The sequence below is a fragment of the Canis lupus genome, chromosome 13, assembly GCF_003254725.2.
Source record: "Canis lupus dingo isolate Sandy chromosome 13, ASM325472v2, whole genome shotgun sequence".
NCBI lineage: Eukaryota > Metazoa > Chordata > Mammalia > Carnivora > Canidae > Canis > Canis lupus.
The window spans coordinates 55745150-55762338 of record NC_064255.1 but is presented as its reverse complement, the minus strand read 5'-3'; the positions used below and the strand labels follow the sequence as shown (position 1 = coordinate 55762338).

General features: G+C 32.1%; 1 protein-coding gene across 3 annotated transcripts in view; it reads left to right on the top strand.

The window, feature by feature from the left end:
• The window catches only part of TECRL (trans-2,3-enoyl-CoA reductase like), a 112583-nt gene that overhangs the window by 49011 nt on the left and 46383 nt on the right, over window positions 1–17189 (top strand). For all 3 annotated transcript variants that reach the window (XM_025435660.3, XM_049092997.1, XM_025435659.3), the window contains exons 3-5: window positions 5765–5809; window positions 7691–7794; window positions 15439–15554. In XM_025435660.3, the coding sequence (XP_025291445.1) occupies window positions 5765–5809; window positions 7691–7794; window positions 15439–15554 (265 nt within the window). The remainder of the gene's footprint in view (window positions 1–5764; window positions 5810–7690; window positions 7795–15438; window positions 15555–17189) is intronic.

The following is a 17189-nucleotide window of genomic DNA, read 5'->3' as shown; positions in this document are numbered from 1 at the left end:
CTTACATACACATATAATTTACTTTTTCTTTCAAGTGGGTTATCAGAAATAACAGTTGATATGCTTTATTTTATAATACTATGTTTTCTTAGAGTACTGGCTGACTTGGTTGGGATAGCATGTGACTGTTGATCTCAGGGTTGTGAATTCAAGCCCCACATTGAGCACAGAGATTACCTAAAAAAAATGCTACCTTTTTTTGAGGCTTATTATCTAAGGGTTTTTTTTTTTTTTTCTTTTTTTTGACAGGTATCATTGTTAATTTTCAGAACATTTAGGATCAATTTCCTATCTTGTATTTATCGGTTATTTAGAAAATAAGGCTTCATTGCTTCTAACTCTCTGGAACTGTCATCTCCAAGATTAGCCTTGATTGCTACATTTGCGTTTAGTGACAAGCCACAGTGAACAGGCCAGACAAATTTGCTAATTTTCTTCTACATCCATTTCTGGAACCTTGAGGAATAAAACTGAGCCATGTGGAAGCTTATAGAATTTCATTTTTCTTCCATTAAACACTTAAACAGAGCCAGCTCTATATAGCATACTTCTTGGGACTATATTGTTTCCATTTATTTTTATATTATCTCACAACACCAGCCACAAAGAACCCAGGATGTAAACAACAAAAACTGATCACTTTATTTATTCACAGAAGTCTTTATGGTTCACTATGGAGGTTCCATCATATTATTAACTTTCTTTAATCCTTAACTTCTCTCAGAACTTATTCTTTCCAGTGGGATTGGTGAAATCAAGAAAAGGTAGGAGTAAGGAGCAAGTGTTACCTATAGTCATAGTGAGGGCATAAGTGTTCTAGGTCATGAAGGATACTTACTATTTCTGAAATATTCCTCCAGTAGTTTTTTTCTTTTTTCTAAATTTCTCTTCTTTCAGCAATAATATGAACATAGGTTTCAATTAAATATTTAATATCATCTGTAATCAAGAGCTATCAATAATCATTTTTAACATCTTACAAACTATGTCATGCTCTATATTTTCACCTACACAAAGATAGAGTGGATGCCACTAGAAGATCAAGAATACATTTCACATATCTATAACCAATTTTTAGATTGTAACTCTGGAAATATAAGTAGTTTATTTTTATAATGTTGACCAAAATTCAATAGGAGGAATTTTGATCATAATAAAATGGCAACTAATGTTTTCTTATATTAAAAAAAAAGCAGGGCAGGCATCTGACACATGTATTTGACTGAATATGGCTGATGATATATTTTAGCTGATTTATTATTTTTTAAAGATTTTATTTATTTATTCATGAGAGACACAGAGAGACGGAGGCAGAGGTGTAGGCAGATGGAGAAGCAGGCTCCACGAAGGGAGCTTAGTGTGGGACTCAATCCCAGGACCACGGGATCACATCCGGAGCCAAAGGCAGATGCTCAACTGCTGAGCCACCCAGGCATCCTTATTTTAGATGATTTATATACAATATAACTTTTATTATTGTTTTTCTTCCTTAATAATGCAAATTAAAAAAATATTTTTGAAGTAGTAAAATAATCATATCCTTTGAATCTGTTTAGTCTTATGGGATTTAATTCAATCACTAGTTCCATTTTTATCTGAAAGCTCTACACAAATAGAAATTAAAGAAAATGAAATATACATCTTTTAGATTCGTGATTTCAAAACATTTTGACTGTGATTCAGAGTAAGAAATGGTTATTTCTTAATGGTTTTATAAATATACACTATATTTATGCAACTTAAACTATTGAATGAAGTTCTAGAAACAGTACTTACTCTATCTAGAATTTACTCCAATGTATTACAGTGTCATGATGATCCATCTCTACTTATTCCACTTTATTCTATTGTATTTCTTTATGTAATGCTATGAATAAAACACTAATTCTATTTTTCAATTTACTAATGGGTCACAGCCAATAGTTTGGAAAATACTACCTTATTAAAATAAATATATTTGAATTACATACTGAACTACATAGTTATTGAACAATGTATATTACTCATTTAGAATGTTATCCCTTAGTGATATAAACACTTGTAATTAGCCTGGAAAGAACTGTAAGTCATGCTTAGAATATGAAAAAAGTTACACAAGTCAAGTTCAGCGTTTTGATAATTTTGGAGTCTGGCAGATATACTAGATCTCCTATGTAGTCATATTTCATCCATAAGACACTTGTCTAACTTCAGTGTACTCCACAATATAAATAATCTTTTACACTATTTATTCATGCTAACAAAGTCTTTATAAAGCATATATTCTTTATCTTTTTTCTGCCGTTTTTTGAACCTATTCTAACTCTCCACAACAAGCACAGAACATTTCAGAAAATCTATTCTTTGCTCTTTGAGAAGGTGACTGAAAGTAATTTTAAGGCTTTATATAGGAACTTAATAACTGTTTTTCAATAGGACACAGCGTTAAAGGGTCACAACCTATAAATGTCAAGTTTATTTCATAAGTAGATTCATAGTTTATCCATGTTGAGAGAATTGGAAGGACATAGATTGCCCAAAAAGTAAAAGCTTCTAATTTCTCTGATGTATCATTGTAGATTCAGTCTGTATTCAATCACTAGTTTATGGACAGCTCTATGGGCTTAGAATGATAGTTTTTCATTTCCCTCAAAGGAGGCCTCAAAAAGTACTTTTGCAAACAGTATCTCATATGGGTATTATTAAAATTGACAGAGATTGGCATCATAGGTGCTCAATGACTATCTATTCAATATGAATGGATTCTCATTATGTTTGTGTTTTCTCCAATACCCATATCTGAAATGCCTGGGTGGCTTAGTCTGGTAAGTGTCTCCCTGGGTGGCTCAGTTGGTTAAGCATTTGCCTTCAGCTCAGATCATGATCCCAGGGTCCTGGGATCAGCCCCACTTTGGTCTCCCTGCTGGGGGTGAGGGGAAGGCGTCTGCTTCTCCCTCTCCTCCCTATTCTTATTCTTTGTCTCTATCTCTGTCTCTCTCTCAAATAAATAAATAAATAAAAGTTTTAAAAGAAATTAGAAACATATAGAAACCTCTATTGTATGTATTTGCATAATATTCCTCTTTGGCAGTGGATTTTCACTATGAGTAATAAAAGTAATTATTTTAAAATATCTTTCAGCAATTATTGTTAATATACATTCCAGAACCACCAATGGCTATATAAATAATAATAATTTTATTAGTAAATACAAAGACAAAACAAAAAAGTGTCTTTACCTGCATATTTTCTTTTTTTTTCTTTTTTCTTTTAAATTTCTATTTATTTATGATAGTCACAGAGAGAGAGAGAGAGAGGCAGAGACATAGGCAGAGGGAGAAGCAGGCTCCATGCACCGGGAGCCCAATATGGGATTTGATCCCGGGTCTCCAGGATCGCGCCCTGGGCCAAAGGCAGGTGCCAAACCGCTGCACCACACAGGGATCCCTACCTGCATATTTTATAATTTAAAAACATCAAATGTCAAAGTTAATTTTGTGCCTGCACATTTGTCATGTTATTACTGAATTTTGTTTAAATATAATCCTAAATAGTTTTAAACTTATGATTATAGTTTTTGACTTATGAGCTATTTATCCATGATCATGTTCATGTATAAGTTATCTTTTTGCAATAAATTTAGGGAGAATTTATTACAGTAGTCTAGTTATGCCATATTATTATCATTATTATTAACACTTTAAAAAGTAATGTTTTGAAAACTTAAGAGCAATGCAGAATGTTCCTTTGACAATGCTCTTCTTTTAATTTATTATAAATCAAGTTAATTGGCTTAGTGTTGGATATCAAGGTTAAGAATTAAGTTTTCAGTAGAAACTTTAAAATAATAACATAGATTTCATTTTAAGAGAAAATAATTATATTCTGGTAATTTTGAGCCAATTATTTTTATGGCTGTGTATGATAAATGTATTTTGATTTCTTCATCCAGGTAGAATTCTTTAGTAAACTATGTATTTATTCCTAATGGTAGCATAAGAAGATACTAAAGTGGTAGTCTGCTATGATCAATATGCTCATTATTATTAAAAGTCAGTAACTCATATTATTCTAATAGCGTGCTTTACTTGGGATAAAGAAAATAACCCACTTCCATTGCTAATATTTAAAAAATGAGATCAAAGTTCTTCAGTTTTAAATGAAAGTGTTTAAGCATTGTATTGAAGAATAACTTACAGAAAGTGCACAAGTCCAAGTCCTATATCATATACCTTGGTACTTGTCTACAGATTGAACACATCGATGTAGTCAGTTCTCAGACTGAAAAACAGAAAATTGCCACCCCTAAAGCTCTCATCATAACTATCCATTACTGCTCATCAGCACACTGCCAAGAGTAACCACTATCTCCATTTATGACACTAGATAACTACTTTATGAACTTCCTATGATTGAATTTGTCTTCCGATAGAAAGTATTAGTTTTCTTATGGGAGGGGAGGTGGATATCTATTAATATCTTCTGCCTATTTTTAATTGGGTTATTCATTTTTTTTAAAATTTTATATAAATTCCATTTAGTTAACATATATTGCAATATTAGTTTCTGGTGTACAGGTGAGTGATTCAGTGTTTATATACAACACCTGGTGTTCATGACAAGTGCATTCCTTAATCCCCATCACCTATTTAACCCATCCATCCATTCACCACCCCTGTGATAACCATCAGTTTGTTCTCTGTAGTTAAGAGTCCGTTTCTTGGTTTACCTTTCTCTGTTTACCCCTATGGTCATTTGTTTTGTTTCTTAAACTCCACACAGGAGTGAAATGATACGGTATTTGTCTTTCTCTGATTAATTATTTCACTTAATGTGATACTCTCTGCCTCCATCCACACCATTGCAAATGGCAAAGTTTCATTCTTTTTTATGGCTGAATAATATTCCATTATACATATATACTACTTCTTTATTTATTCATCAGTTAATGGACACTTGAGCTGTCTCCATAATTTAGCTGTTGTAGATAATGCTGCTATAAACATTGGGGTGCATGTATCCCTTTGAATTAGTATTTTTGTATTATCTGGGTAAATACCTAGTAGTGCAATTGCTGGATCATATGGTAAAAGACCTAAATGTGAGATCTGAAACCTTAAAAATCTTAGAAGAGAACACAGGCAGTAACCTCCTTGACATTAGCTATAGTAACTTATTAGATATCCCTCCTGAGGCAAGAGAAATAAAAACAAAAATGAACTATTGGGACTACATCAAGATAGGAAGCTTCTGCACAGCAAGGGAAACTAAAAGGCAGGCTTTAGAATGGAAGAAGATATTTGCAAATGATAATTTCTGATAAAGGGTTAGTATCCAAAAGATATAAGGAACTTACACCACTAACACCCCAAAAGTTAAAAATTCATTTAAGAAATAGGCAGAAGACATGAAAGATATTTTTTCCAAAGAAGACATCCAGATGTCCCACTAACATAAAAAGATACTCAATATCACTCACCATCAAGGAAATACAAATCAAAACTATAATGATATCACCCTGCACCAGTCAGAATGGCTAAAATTAACAAGACAAGAAACAACAGATGTTAGAGAGGATGTGGAGAAAGGGGGAACCCTCTTGCACTGTTGGGAGTGCAAACTGCTGCAGCCACTCTGGAAAATAGTATGGAGGCACCTCAAAAGTTTTAAATTAGAATTACCCTGTCAACTGCACTACCAGATAGCTACTGAAAGAAACTAGTAAACTTTAAAAGGTGTATTACACTTGTGTTGTATTTAAATGCTATTATTTTTCATGGAATAGGTCCAAACTGGTATCCTTCCCGAGTTGGCCTGCAGCTAGAACAAGGTAAGAATCAAATTTCACTGATCTATTTATGTAATTTGGAATCCCTTTTCTGTCATCACTTTATTTATTTATCACTTACTAAATAACAGGCATTGCAATAAGTGTTCTAAATCAATTATGTCAATGGATTCTCCCTATAAGCTAGTTCTTCACTTTTATGCATGAGGAATTTTAGTCTCAAGGAGTTAAGTTTCACACATCCACTGTCATGTGCATTGGAGGCAGGATCTGAACTAACATTTTTCTGTTTCTAAAAGGTTTATTGCTTTATTCTGGCATTCCACTACCTTCTAATATGTTCTCAGGGATACTTCTCAGCAATTTCTTTCTTTTCTTTTTTCTTTCTTTCTTCTTCCTTCCTTCCTTCCTTGGTCCTGCTTGCTTGCTTTTTCTTTTTCTTTTTTTTTTTCTTTTCAGTTTAAAGCAGAATAAATGAGCTAAATAGGAGCAGAAATGAATGTATTTTAGGGAGAATATCATATCCAATATTAAGCCTTAAGTTTCTCAAGCTGTCAAATCCTATTCTCCATTCAGAAAATGTATAAATAACCTCATCAAGCAGCATGGCTTTAAGTATTAATGACTTTCAGATATCTACAGACACAGCTACCCAACTGCCTATTTGACAGCTTCTACTTCAATGTCTAATAAATATCAAAAAACTTAAATCTTAATTCCCACCCCCAAATCCTGCTTCTTTCCCAGTCTTCTCTGCCAGTTAATGAATTACAATGCACGCAAGTGCCCAGGCCAAAAATCTAGAAGCTGTCTTTATTTCACTGAAATATTCTCTTCTCAAGTTGAACCAACTCTATGTTCAAAACATATTTGATGGGCATCTGGGTGGCTCAGTCAGTTAAGTGTCTGCCTTCGGCTTAGGTCATGATCCTAGCATCCTGGGATCCAGCCTGATGTTGGGTTCCCTGCTCAGCAAGGAGTCTCTTTCTCATTCTTTCTCTTCCTCTGCCCTTCTCCCCCCACTCATATCTCTCTCTCTGTCTCAGATAAATAAAATAAAATAAATATTTGAAACTGATATATTTTTTTTTTGAAACTGATATATTTTTAACATTTCTACTAGTGCCACCTCAATCTAAATAATCCCTTGCTTGATTAATTTTGTGTTCTTCCTAAGTAATCTTGCTTCCCTTCCTCCCAGTTTCCACACAGTATCATAAATACCATTTTATTTATTTATTTTTCATAAAGATCTTTTTAAATGTAGATCATGTCACTCTGCGGGTGCTTGCAAATTTATTCACCCTAAATAATTTATCATATAATAAAAGAATTTTTTTTTTCATATAATAAAAGAATTTAGAGAGGGTTGACATCAATGTCTACTAATACCCCAAATTATACTTTAAAAATACCTTGTATCATATTTGATTATGATATTATCTAATATTACATTTTATTAGAACACTACAGGATAGTAGCTAGTGGTAGTCTGCACTTTGTTTAGGTAGAGGTCGGAAATCACTGTACATTTGAAAAATTGCTAGATATTTTATAAAATGGGTTTGTTAACATTTCATTTCACTTTAAATATTTATTATACATTGCAATTTCTATGTATTTATCCTTAGCATTCATAATTTTTCATATTAAAAATTGTTTGTTAAAAATCACTCTGTCTTGGGACGCCTAGGTGGCTCAGCAGTTAAGTGTCTGCCTTTGGCCCAGGGTGTGATCCCGAGGTTTCAGGAATGAGTCCTACATTGGGCTTCCTGCATGAAGCCTGCTTCTCCCTCTGCCTATGTCTCTGCCTCTCTCTCTCTCTCTGTCTTAAATCAATCAATCAATCAATCAATCAATCAATCTTTAAAAAAATTCACTATGTCTTGAAATTGTATTCAAATACTTTTCCTTATTATTTAGGTGGGCCTTTTTTGAAGGACTACATAACCGTTCAAAGCATTGCAGCTTCCTCCATTGTCACTCTCTATTTTACAGACCTGGGTCGACAAGTCAGTTGGATTACAGTAAGTATCAATTTAAAGTGCAATATACATGTCCCACATTTTTATAGGAATAGTTTGTTGACAGGACAATTTTTATCAAGTAAATTTATAATGAAACAAAATATACTGAATGGCATTTTAAATTTTCCATTCTGTCTAGGGAGAACAGTGGCCAAAACTTCACACAAGTATTAGAGCAATGGAAATATACAAATGGAAGAATGAGGATAAATCCTTTTTTTTTTAAATGTCAATCTAAAAATCTTATTTCTGCTTAACCTATGCTTTGTTAGTTAAATGGTATTTCTTCAGCTTTTCCTTCTAGGAACCTGGGAATATGAAGGCTCTTGAAATTGGAAAAAAAAAGGAGATAGAATATTTAATAAAAATATTCTAAGGCAAAGGGAGAGGATTTTGGAAAATCAGAATGAAGTACTGAGACTTCTTTGTATTAGGTGGTTGTGGCATACTTTTGGCTCTTGAAGAAGGAGCTTTCAAAGTGATGGCAACTGAATCCAATGGCATTAGAAGTAGGAAGACTACATTAAAAGACATGGAGGACTAACAAGACTAACAAGGACTAACAAGCACACTAGTTCACAAGCATTAAACTATTATAAACTATAAGTAATGGAATAGATAGATGGTTTAGCTTTAGAAGTAAGAGGAAAAACTAGGTGATATTTAGTGACAGGCAGTGAAAGTGTTAATTTGATAAATAATTTTGAGACTGATATACAAAGAATAGTGCAATCCTTCTACTGTTCAATTATTTTATTTATATTTTTTAGAATTTTAAAGTTTTTCTGATAACATTCTAGTTCATATCTGTGATGTGATTGCACTTTTAATATTTTCTATGTTAAGATAGGTGTTTTCCTTTTTGTCATCATTAACAATCAGCATTATCATCCACAGTGTTTTAAGTTTTCCCTGTAAGCATTCAATTTTTAAAATCATTGCAAACACAGGACAATTTATTGATTATTATGTAATTTTCAAATAACAGCAATTAAAGTTTGCATTTATTAAAATATTGTCAAATCTTTTAATTTTCTGATGATTTCTTCTTTAATATACATTACCTTCTTGTATTTAGATTATTATTTATATTTTAGTGTTATTGGTTAAATCATTGCTTTGGGTTTCAAAGTTCCTTGGTTGAGATTTTGAGTACTAATTTGTTACACAAAAAAACTGAGTTCAGAATATTCTGAATCCTTGTGAAATATAATATTTATAAAACAACCTATTAATGCATGCATTATGTAAGGAAAAGGCTTAATACTTACATATGATATCAACAGACCTTTACTACCAAAGATTTTAGACAAGCAGATTCTGATCTTCAAAGGTTAAAATATTCACAGGCTTTGTCCACATTTATGATGAAAGGGGAATTCTGTCTACAGAAGTTTTGTCAGGATGAGTGGCATTAATGGTGAATTCATTAGAAATTCCAGCTGCATCACTTGGATAAGCACTGAGCAGAGAAAGTGCTAAGGTGGAATTCTAGGACAATTGTAGAGAAAATTATAGCTTATTTGAAAGGAAAGTCATTTAGGTGACAAAGAGAACTCTGGAAATAGGATGAATATTTTTAAGTCAACCCTATGTTTCACACAATCTTTTGCTCCAAATGAGTCAGTCCTATTAACTCCTAAAAATACACACATTACATTGCAATGGCACCCACTTTATATCTACTAAATTATACAATAAAAGCAATATTGACCACACATTCTTGTACATTTATAAAATATTAAAATGTGCTTCTAAATGTGCTAAAATGTGCTTGATAATAAAAGCATATCACAAGGTTGGGTTTTTTATTTTTGTTTTTTGGTTTTTTTAGAGACAAACACTTCAGCAAGGTCTAAATTAAGATTTTAATAATATTTTTCATCAAATAAGATTGTGCTGTCAAAGAATATTGAGAAAATCTTTGCCTCCTTGACTAGAATAGAGGGTTAGTTATTTAGATCCTATTAACTAAAGATCCAATTCACTTTTCACCATTTTTATGTTCACTCCTGTGTATGCCTATAGTTTTATGCAATTTATCCCTTGTAAAGATTCAAGTATATACCACTACAATCAGATAGAGAATGTTCCATTCCCACAAAGGAACTGTCTCATATTATCCTTCTATATTTACACACTCTTTTCTCTATTCCGGGGCAACCACCAATCTGTTCTTCATTTCTATATTTTGTTATGTGGCAAATGCTGTAAATAGAATTTGACAGGTTTTTTGTTTTTTGTTTTGTTTAGTTTTTTGAGATTGATGTTTAATTTTCTAAGTACAGTGCCTTTAGGATTCATCCTGGTTGTTGCATGTATCAATAGCCAATTCCTTGTATTGGTGAGTAGTATTTGGTTGTACAATCGTAGCAGTTTATCCATTCACCCACAGACAGACATTTGGGTTGCTTTCAGTATTTTACTATTACAAATAAAGCTGTTATCGATCTGTGTGTAGGTATTTGTACAAACATAGTTTTTATCTATTTTGTACACACTGTTGAGTTTTAAGAGTAACTTTTATACTCTAGATAAAGTCTTTTGTATGATAAGTTCTTTGCAAATATTTCCTCTCAGTTTTTACTTGTCTTTTCATTCTCTTAATGAGATGGGTTTGTTTGTTTCTTGCAAAAAGTTTTCAATTTCAATGCAGTATAAGTTGCCAATGTTTAAGGATTTTGTCTTTGCTATCTTATGTAAGAACCTTTTCCTTGCTCTAGATCTGGGAGTTTTCTCTTATGTTTTCTTATAATAGTTTAATTTTTTTTTATGTTTTACATTTTAATCATAGTCTATTTTTAATGTAAAGAAGTATCTAATTTTATCCCTAAGCTTAATATTTTCTTTCAATTGGTTTCCCGTGTCCAACAATCCTTTTGTTCTGTTTTATTTTCCTTGCTCCATTTGGAATTAATTGCCATATTTTCTTTTCTTTTTTTTTCATATTTTATTTTCTATTAGCCTCTTGGTTATTTTAGCTTTATCTTCTTTTTTACCAACTCTACTGATTGATCAATAGATTATAATGTGCATCTTTAAAATATCAAACACTAATAGAAATTGTTTAATTTAGGTTTACTGAGGTGAAGATACTTCATAGATAATTGAATGATTTTATGATATTTAATCTCTTCCTAATCTTCTGTTGTGGTATATTTTAATTTTCTAGGTACTTTTAGGTAAAAATCTGCTACTATTATTTTATATGGCCAATATTTATTTAGATTTATCATTTTCACTACAATTTAATTATTCCTTCTAATCCTGAGCTTATATCTGTGATTATTATCATTCTTCCTAGAGAACATATCTTCACTGATTTATTCTAGTTCTGCCATTGATTGATTTTCTCAACTCAGTTCATCCTAAAATGTACTTATTTAACCATTTTTGGAGAATTTTTTGTAGAAAAAATTCCATATTGGCAGTTATATTTGTCTTCACTTCACAGAACTTCATTATTTGATTTTTGACTCCCATGTTTCTGTTGAAAAGTCCACTACAATGTGTCTTTTCTCTGGCTCATATTAAATTTGTCTTTTGTTTGGTTATCACTGTCTGACTATGATGCACACAGTTACAATTATGTTTCTATTTATCCTGCTTTTGGTTTATAGTGTTATCTGAGTCTACTGTTCAGCGTAAATATTTAATTTGAAAAATTATCATAATCTTTTTCACATTTTGTTTTCCATTATTTTCTTTGCATTCTCCTCCTGGGATCCATATTACATTTCCATATTTTTCTAGTCTGATGTTTCACATATCTGCTGAAATTCTCAACCTTGTTTTTTTATTTCTTTGAATATATAAAAGATTATTTTTTAAATGTATGTGTCTGATAATTCTGACATGTGGTTCTTCAGTTTATCTGTTTTGAATGTCTGCTGTTTCCTTTGGATTTGATTACAATGTCTTTACTCCTTTATACCTTTATACCTTTATATTTCTGACCTAGTGCAGGAAAATATATATAAACAACTTGTAAGGATAACTTGAAGCTTAAGATGATGTTACTCTCTTTTCAAACTGATTTATCATCCTGCAGATGGACTAATGGCATTATTTGGTCCAGATCATCTTAATCCAGTTGATGACAAATGCTTTCAGGCTGACTTTTATTACCTATACAGGCAGATCTACTTGTGCTTTATCAGGGCTCTTAGAGGGTAACTCTCCTACGTCTTAACCCAAGTTCTGGAGATTTTAGAAGGATATCTCTGTCTTTGAAAGATGATAACCAACAATTTTTGTCCCTCCATTCTCAGGTGCCCTCAAAAGATTTAGTCTTCCCAGGTTGCTATCGGACTTCAAATCCTAGATTCGATCACTGTTCTAGAGTCCTGTTTAAAAACTCCTGATCTTCTAACTCTCAATGACTCAGTAGCTCTTTGAACCCTGAAAAACATTTTGATCAATTTTTCTTGCTGATCTCATTACAATGGTTTGAATAACCTAAATGTAATTCTCCATTATGCATTATTTATATAAAGGTTAACTTATAAAACGAAACCTTTTTTAGTATTATATTGACTTTAATATTTCTTATTCAGTACAAAGTAATATTACTGTTGGGAAATGCTTTCATAATTTTTAGCTTACCTATCATTAGAAGATTAAGGATGACACTACTTTATTTTGTCAGTAATTTTCAACAACTGTGAATATGCAATTTATTTTGTTTTCAACTGTTAATTGCAATTTCAAAAAAGAAATAAAATCAAACACCATCCTAATAATAATAGGACTGAAAAAAAGTTTTCTTTTTTTCAAGAGAGGTTGAAATGCATTAAGCACAATGTAAGTATAAAGATTCTAAACAGTTCAAAATTGCAGCTGTGTATTTCAGTTTATATTTCTAAAACATCTTATTGTCTTCTTCCTTTTTTGATTTAGACATGTTCCAAGTTGAACACTCCACAGAAGTTCCAAAAAAAAATTGCAATTATCTAGGATACCTAGTATCAGTGAATTTTACAATTATAGCAGCACATTAGTTTAGTACAGTGAAAATTCTATAAAGGAAAAGAATGAAAATAATTTCATATTGAACATAAGTTGAAATTTAAAAGTAGTGTGCATGTCTTCAAAATTAGAAGAAAGTATATTGGCTTATTTTGAATATATAATTTCTTCTAAAATTTGGTTTAAAATGGACTTCCTAGTCTTTGTAAAATCATTTGATTTGCCAGGGCTTAAAACTAGAATATTTGTTTATTTGGCTTTGTTTTTGGATTTGTTCTTTTTAGAAGGAGAAGAAAAATTCCTTTCTTAGAAGTGTGTTTTATTAATATTTGTCTATCTGGCCCTCATTTTTATTTATTCTAAAACTATTTTCTGATTACTTCCTATATTTAATAAAACATCTTTTTTCTTTTTTTCTATTTGTACCCAAATAGACTTTTTTTTTGAAAGATGCATTATGTAAAATTTATTTCTTATAATTCTCTACTGCTTTAAGGTCAAGATATAGCCTTCATACCCTGGGACTGTTTAAACCCCATGTTTCAGCATGAACAATATTTGATAAAATATTGGGCTTCCTTGAACATATTACTGTAAGCCAGTATGTTCTCCTGATTTATTTTTAGTGTATGATGGAGATAAGACTGTAGTTTAATTTCCTGATTCAAAGAAACTTCATATTTATGATAGCATTTTTATTAACTTAATAAAGAGTGACATGTGGTCAAGGTTAACTATTGTTCATAACATTTTTCATTACTGATATATTACTAGAGGATTTGCTCAAAATTACTTGCTTAGATCAGATGGCATTGAAATAAATATTTTAAACTTTCTGTTGTAATAAAAATTATTCTAATTATTCTCAAGTATTAACTAAACTCTATTATCAGACATTCAAAAGTGGTAAACATTTTTTTTCTTTAAATCTGAATAATCAGGCATGCTGTATGCCATCACTTAATATAATTTATCACTAGAAAGGTTGCTTTATACTGACTTTATCATATGTTGCATATCTTTCTTGGCTAATGGGATGATCAATACTGTTAAATGGGAAAAATATACTCTAAGAAACCTATGTATGTAAATTTTTATGCTGTGCATATATACACACATATATAGTTATATAAAACATGCACATATATCATATATTCTAATTATGTAGTCATACAAAGTTCTCACGAGAAATAAGTACATAATTCCTTTTTTTTAAAAGATTTTTTAAAAATTTATTTGAGAGAGAGCATGAGCAGGGGAGCATGACAGAGAGAGAGAGGGAGAAGCAGTCTCCCCATTGAGCAGGGAACTGGACTTTGTGCTGCTCCCAGGATACTGAGATCATGACCTGAGCTGAAGGAAGATGCTTAACCAACGAAGCCACCAGGGACCCCGAGAAATAAAAACATAATTTCTAATCAATGTGCACACCTGCATATTTGAGTAAAACATGTGCAGCGTTGAGTTTTCCTTCTTAGAAAATGATGAAAATTGGCAAAGACAAAACAAAGCAGAATGGCAGTTGAATTTATCATTGTCATGTCTGTATCTTTTCTCTTTGAGCACTCAGAGGTAAATTATTTTTCCTTTCTCTGTGTGAATTCCAGAGTGACTTTAACCTGGTTTTAGCATCAAAACAAAACTAAATAATGGACAGTCATAAGATTTAGAAAAGTATAAGAAAGCTAGTCAGCCAGTGAATTTTTATACAATCAAACAGCCTATTTTCCAATTATATTTCCAAATCTTATGATTATCTCTCTATAGATTAGATATCTCTCTCCATGTATATGGTTGACTCTCAGCTCCAAAATTCAGAAGGCAATCCTTTTAAGTACCTACTCAGACTCAGAATTAAAGTCTAAAGTTTGCAGAATAGAGAACTAAATTATTTCAACTTGAATCAGTGTCAAATCAATCAAATTCATGCTAAGGAAAAAAAAAAAGTCACTGCAGCCAATTCCATTCAATGATAGGGACAGTTCACATAGAAGATGGAGTGTGTATGGGGCTGGGCAGACACAAAGAAATGAGTCAATCGGAGAAGGACAAACATTATATGTTCTCATTCATTTGGGGAATATAAATAATAGTGAAAGGGAATAGAAGGGAAGGGAGAAGAAATGCGTGGGAAATATCAGAAAGGGAGACAGAACATGAAGACTCCTAACTCTGGGAAACGAACTAGGGGTGGTGGAAGGGAAGGAGGGTGGGGGGTGGGGGTGACTGGGTGACGGGCACTGAGGGGGGCACTTGACGGGATGAGCACTGGGTGTTATTCTGTATGTTGGCAAATTGAACACCAATAAAAAATAAATTTATTATTAAAAAATAATCATAAGAAAGAAATATGTTTATCACAGTTTGGTTAGTTAAATAAAAACTCCTATGTACTATTTATGAAGAAATCGTTACATTAAATTCAATATTTATTTTTATATATACCATTTACAATGATCCTTTCCTTAGGTCTAGGCTAGTTCTTCCAAAGAAGACTTCTTATGAATTATATTAGCACCCAGTATAATGCATTTTAAAGAATAGTTAAAGCTACATGTCCATTTTGCCAGTTCGTGCAGTAGGCAAAGTCTGTAGACGTGCTTATTACTTCTACATATAAATCTTAAAAATATCAATAAAAATGCATTTTTTAACTTAAATGCTTCTTATTTTCAGATATTTTTGGCTGAATATACAGGACCTCTGCTGATTTATCTCCTCTTTTATTTGAGGATCCCATACATATATGACATGAAAGAGAGTTCTAGAAGATTACGCCACCCAGTGGTACAGTAAGTAATATATATAGTACCTATAGATTAAGGAGGAGATAAACTAGTACACAGATATTATTTTAAAGTTTGTTTATAAACCCAATTAAGATATATTACATTTAATAAAATACATTTTAAGTAACTTTAAATAATGTATACACACCAACTTGCAAATTTAGATACCAGGAACTATTGAGTATATCTTAAAGTTGAAACAATAGAAGTTCATAATGATCACAGTAAAAGAAATCTGGAAATTCAGAAATGTCAGAAGAAGCTTAAAATTAAAAAATAAAGTTTAGAGGTCATATATAGGGCTCAAAATATAATACTAAATAAAATATAATAAAATATATACTTCTCGAAAAATGTGGGCATCATTTATAGGGATGCCCTATAGGGATGCCATTTATAGGGAATTATAATTCCCTTTAGCAAGTCGAAATCCAAAAGAAATTTTACTTTAAAGTAGAAAGTAAAAGTACAGAAAAAGATGAGGGAAATTATCAAAGCAGAATATATAGCATACTGTGAAAATAATCTCTCTCTCTGTTTCTCTCTCTCAGTTTACCAAATTGAACAGAAAGAGAGGGGCACCTGAGTGGCTCAGTTCAGTGTCTGCCTTCAGGCTCAAGGCATGATCCCAGGGTCCTGAGATTGAGCCCTGCTTCCCGCTCCCTGCTCAGCTGGGAGCCTGCTTCTACCTCTGCCCCTCCCCCTGTTTGTGCTCTTTCTTGATATCTCTCTCTCATGCTCTCTCTCTCTCTTTCTCTCTCTCAAATAAATGAAATCTTTTTAAAAATAAAGAGAAAGAGAATATTACTCAGGATGCTACACTGAGATGTAGTGCTAGAGATTTGTTAAAAAACAAAAAAGAGAGGGAACGTGATTTAATGACTAAACTCTAAGTGAATTAAGAATCAAAATTTAGGTCATAGGGATACTAGAAGATAGAGAATGATTTGATTCCTGACTTTCTCATCTCAAATCGAGCTTTCCTTATCCTTCATTGCTGTACCACAACCACACTGACCTTCCTTTTCCCTGAGACCTACCAGGTTCCCTTTAACACGAAGGCATTTAAACCTGCTATCCTTCTTCCTCCATCCCAAATACCACTTTCTTGCCTCTTATTTTAATTTCAAATAGAACCTCAGTATTTCTTACTCAGGGTAACCATTCCTATTCCTTCAAATACAAATATGCCACTGAAATTTCTTGCTTTATGCAGTTTATTACTTTAAAAATACAGGTTCACATCATCACTTGTTCGTATCTTTCCCTCTATAAAGTTCTATGCACTTTGATCTCCAGTTTATCTTCACTGCTTAACATTACCTGATTTACTGGAAATACTCAATAAACATGTTTTCAATGATTAGATAGATGAACCAATTACAAATGTGTTTATTTTACATTCAGCACTTTTAGAGTATAAGAGAGGAACCCAACCAGGATGGGAGTTCTGACATGGCTTTACAAAGAAAGTGGCATTTGACCTATTTCTTTGTTTGCTGGAGGGATCAATCAGATTTCAGCTAGCAAATTTAAAGAATCTTCATTTGGAAATTATTTATGGTACAAAGAAATGTGGTGGTTTGCAGGAGCAAAAAGAAACCTAGTAGGGCGGAAGAAGCACAGAGAGGCAAGGGG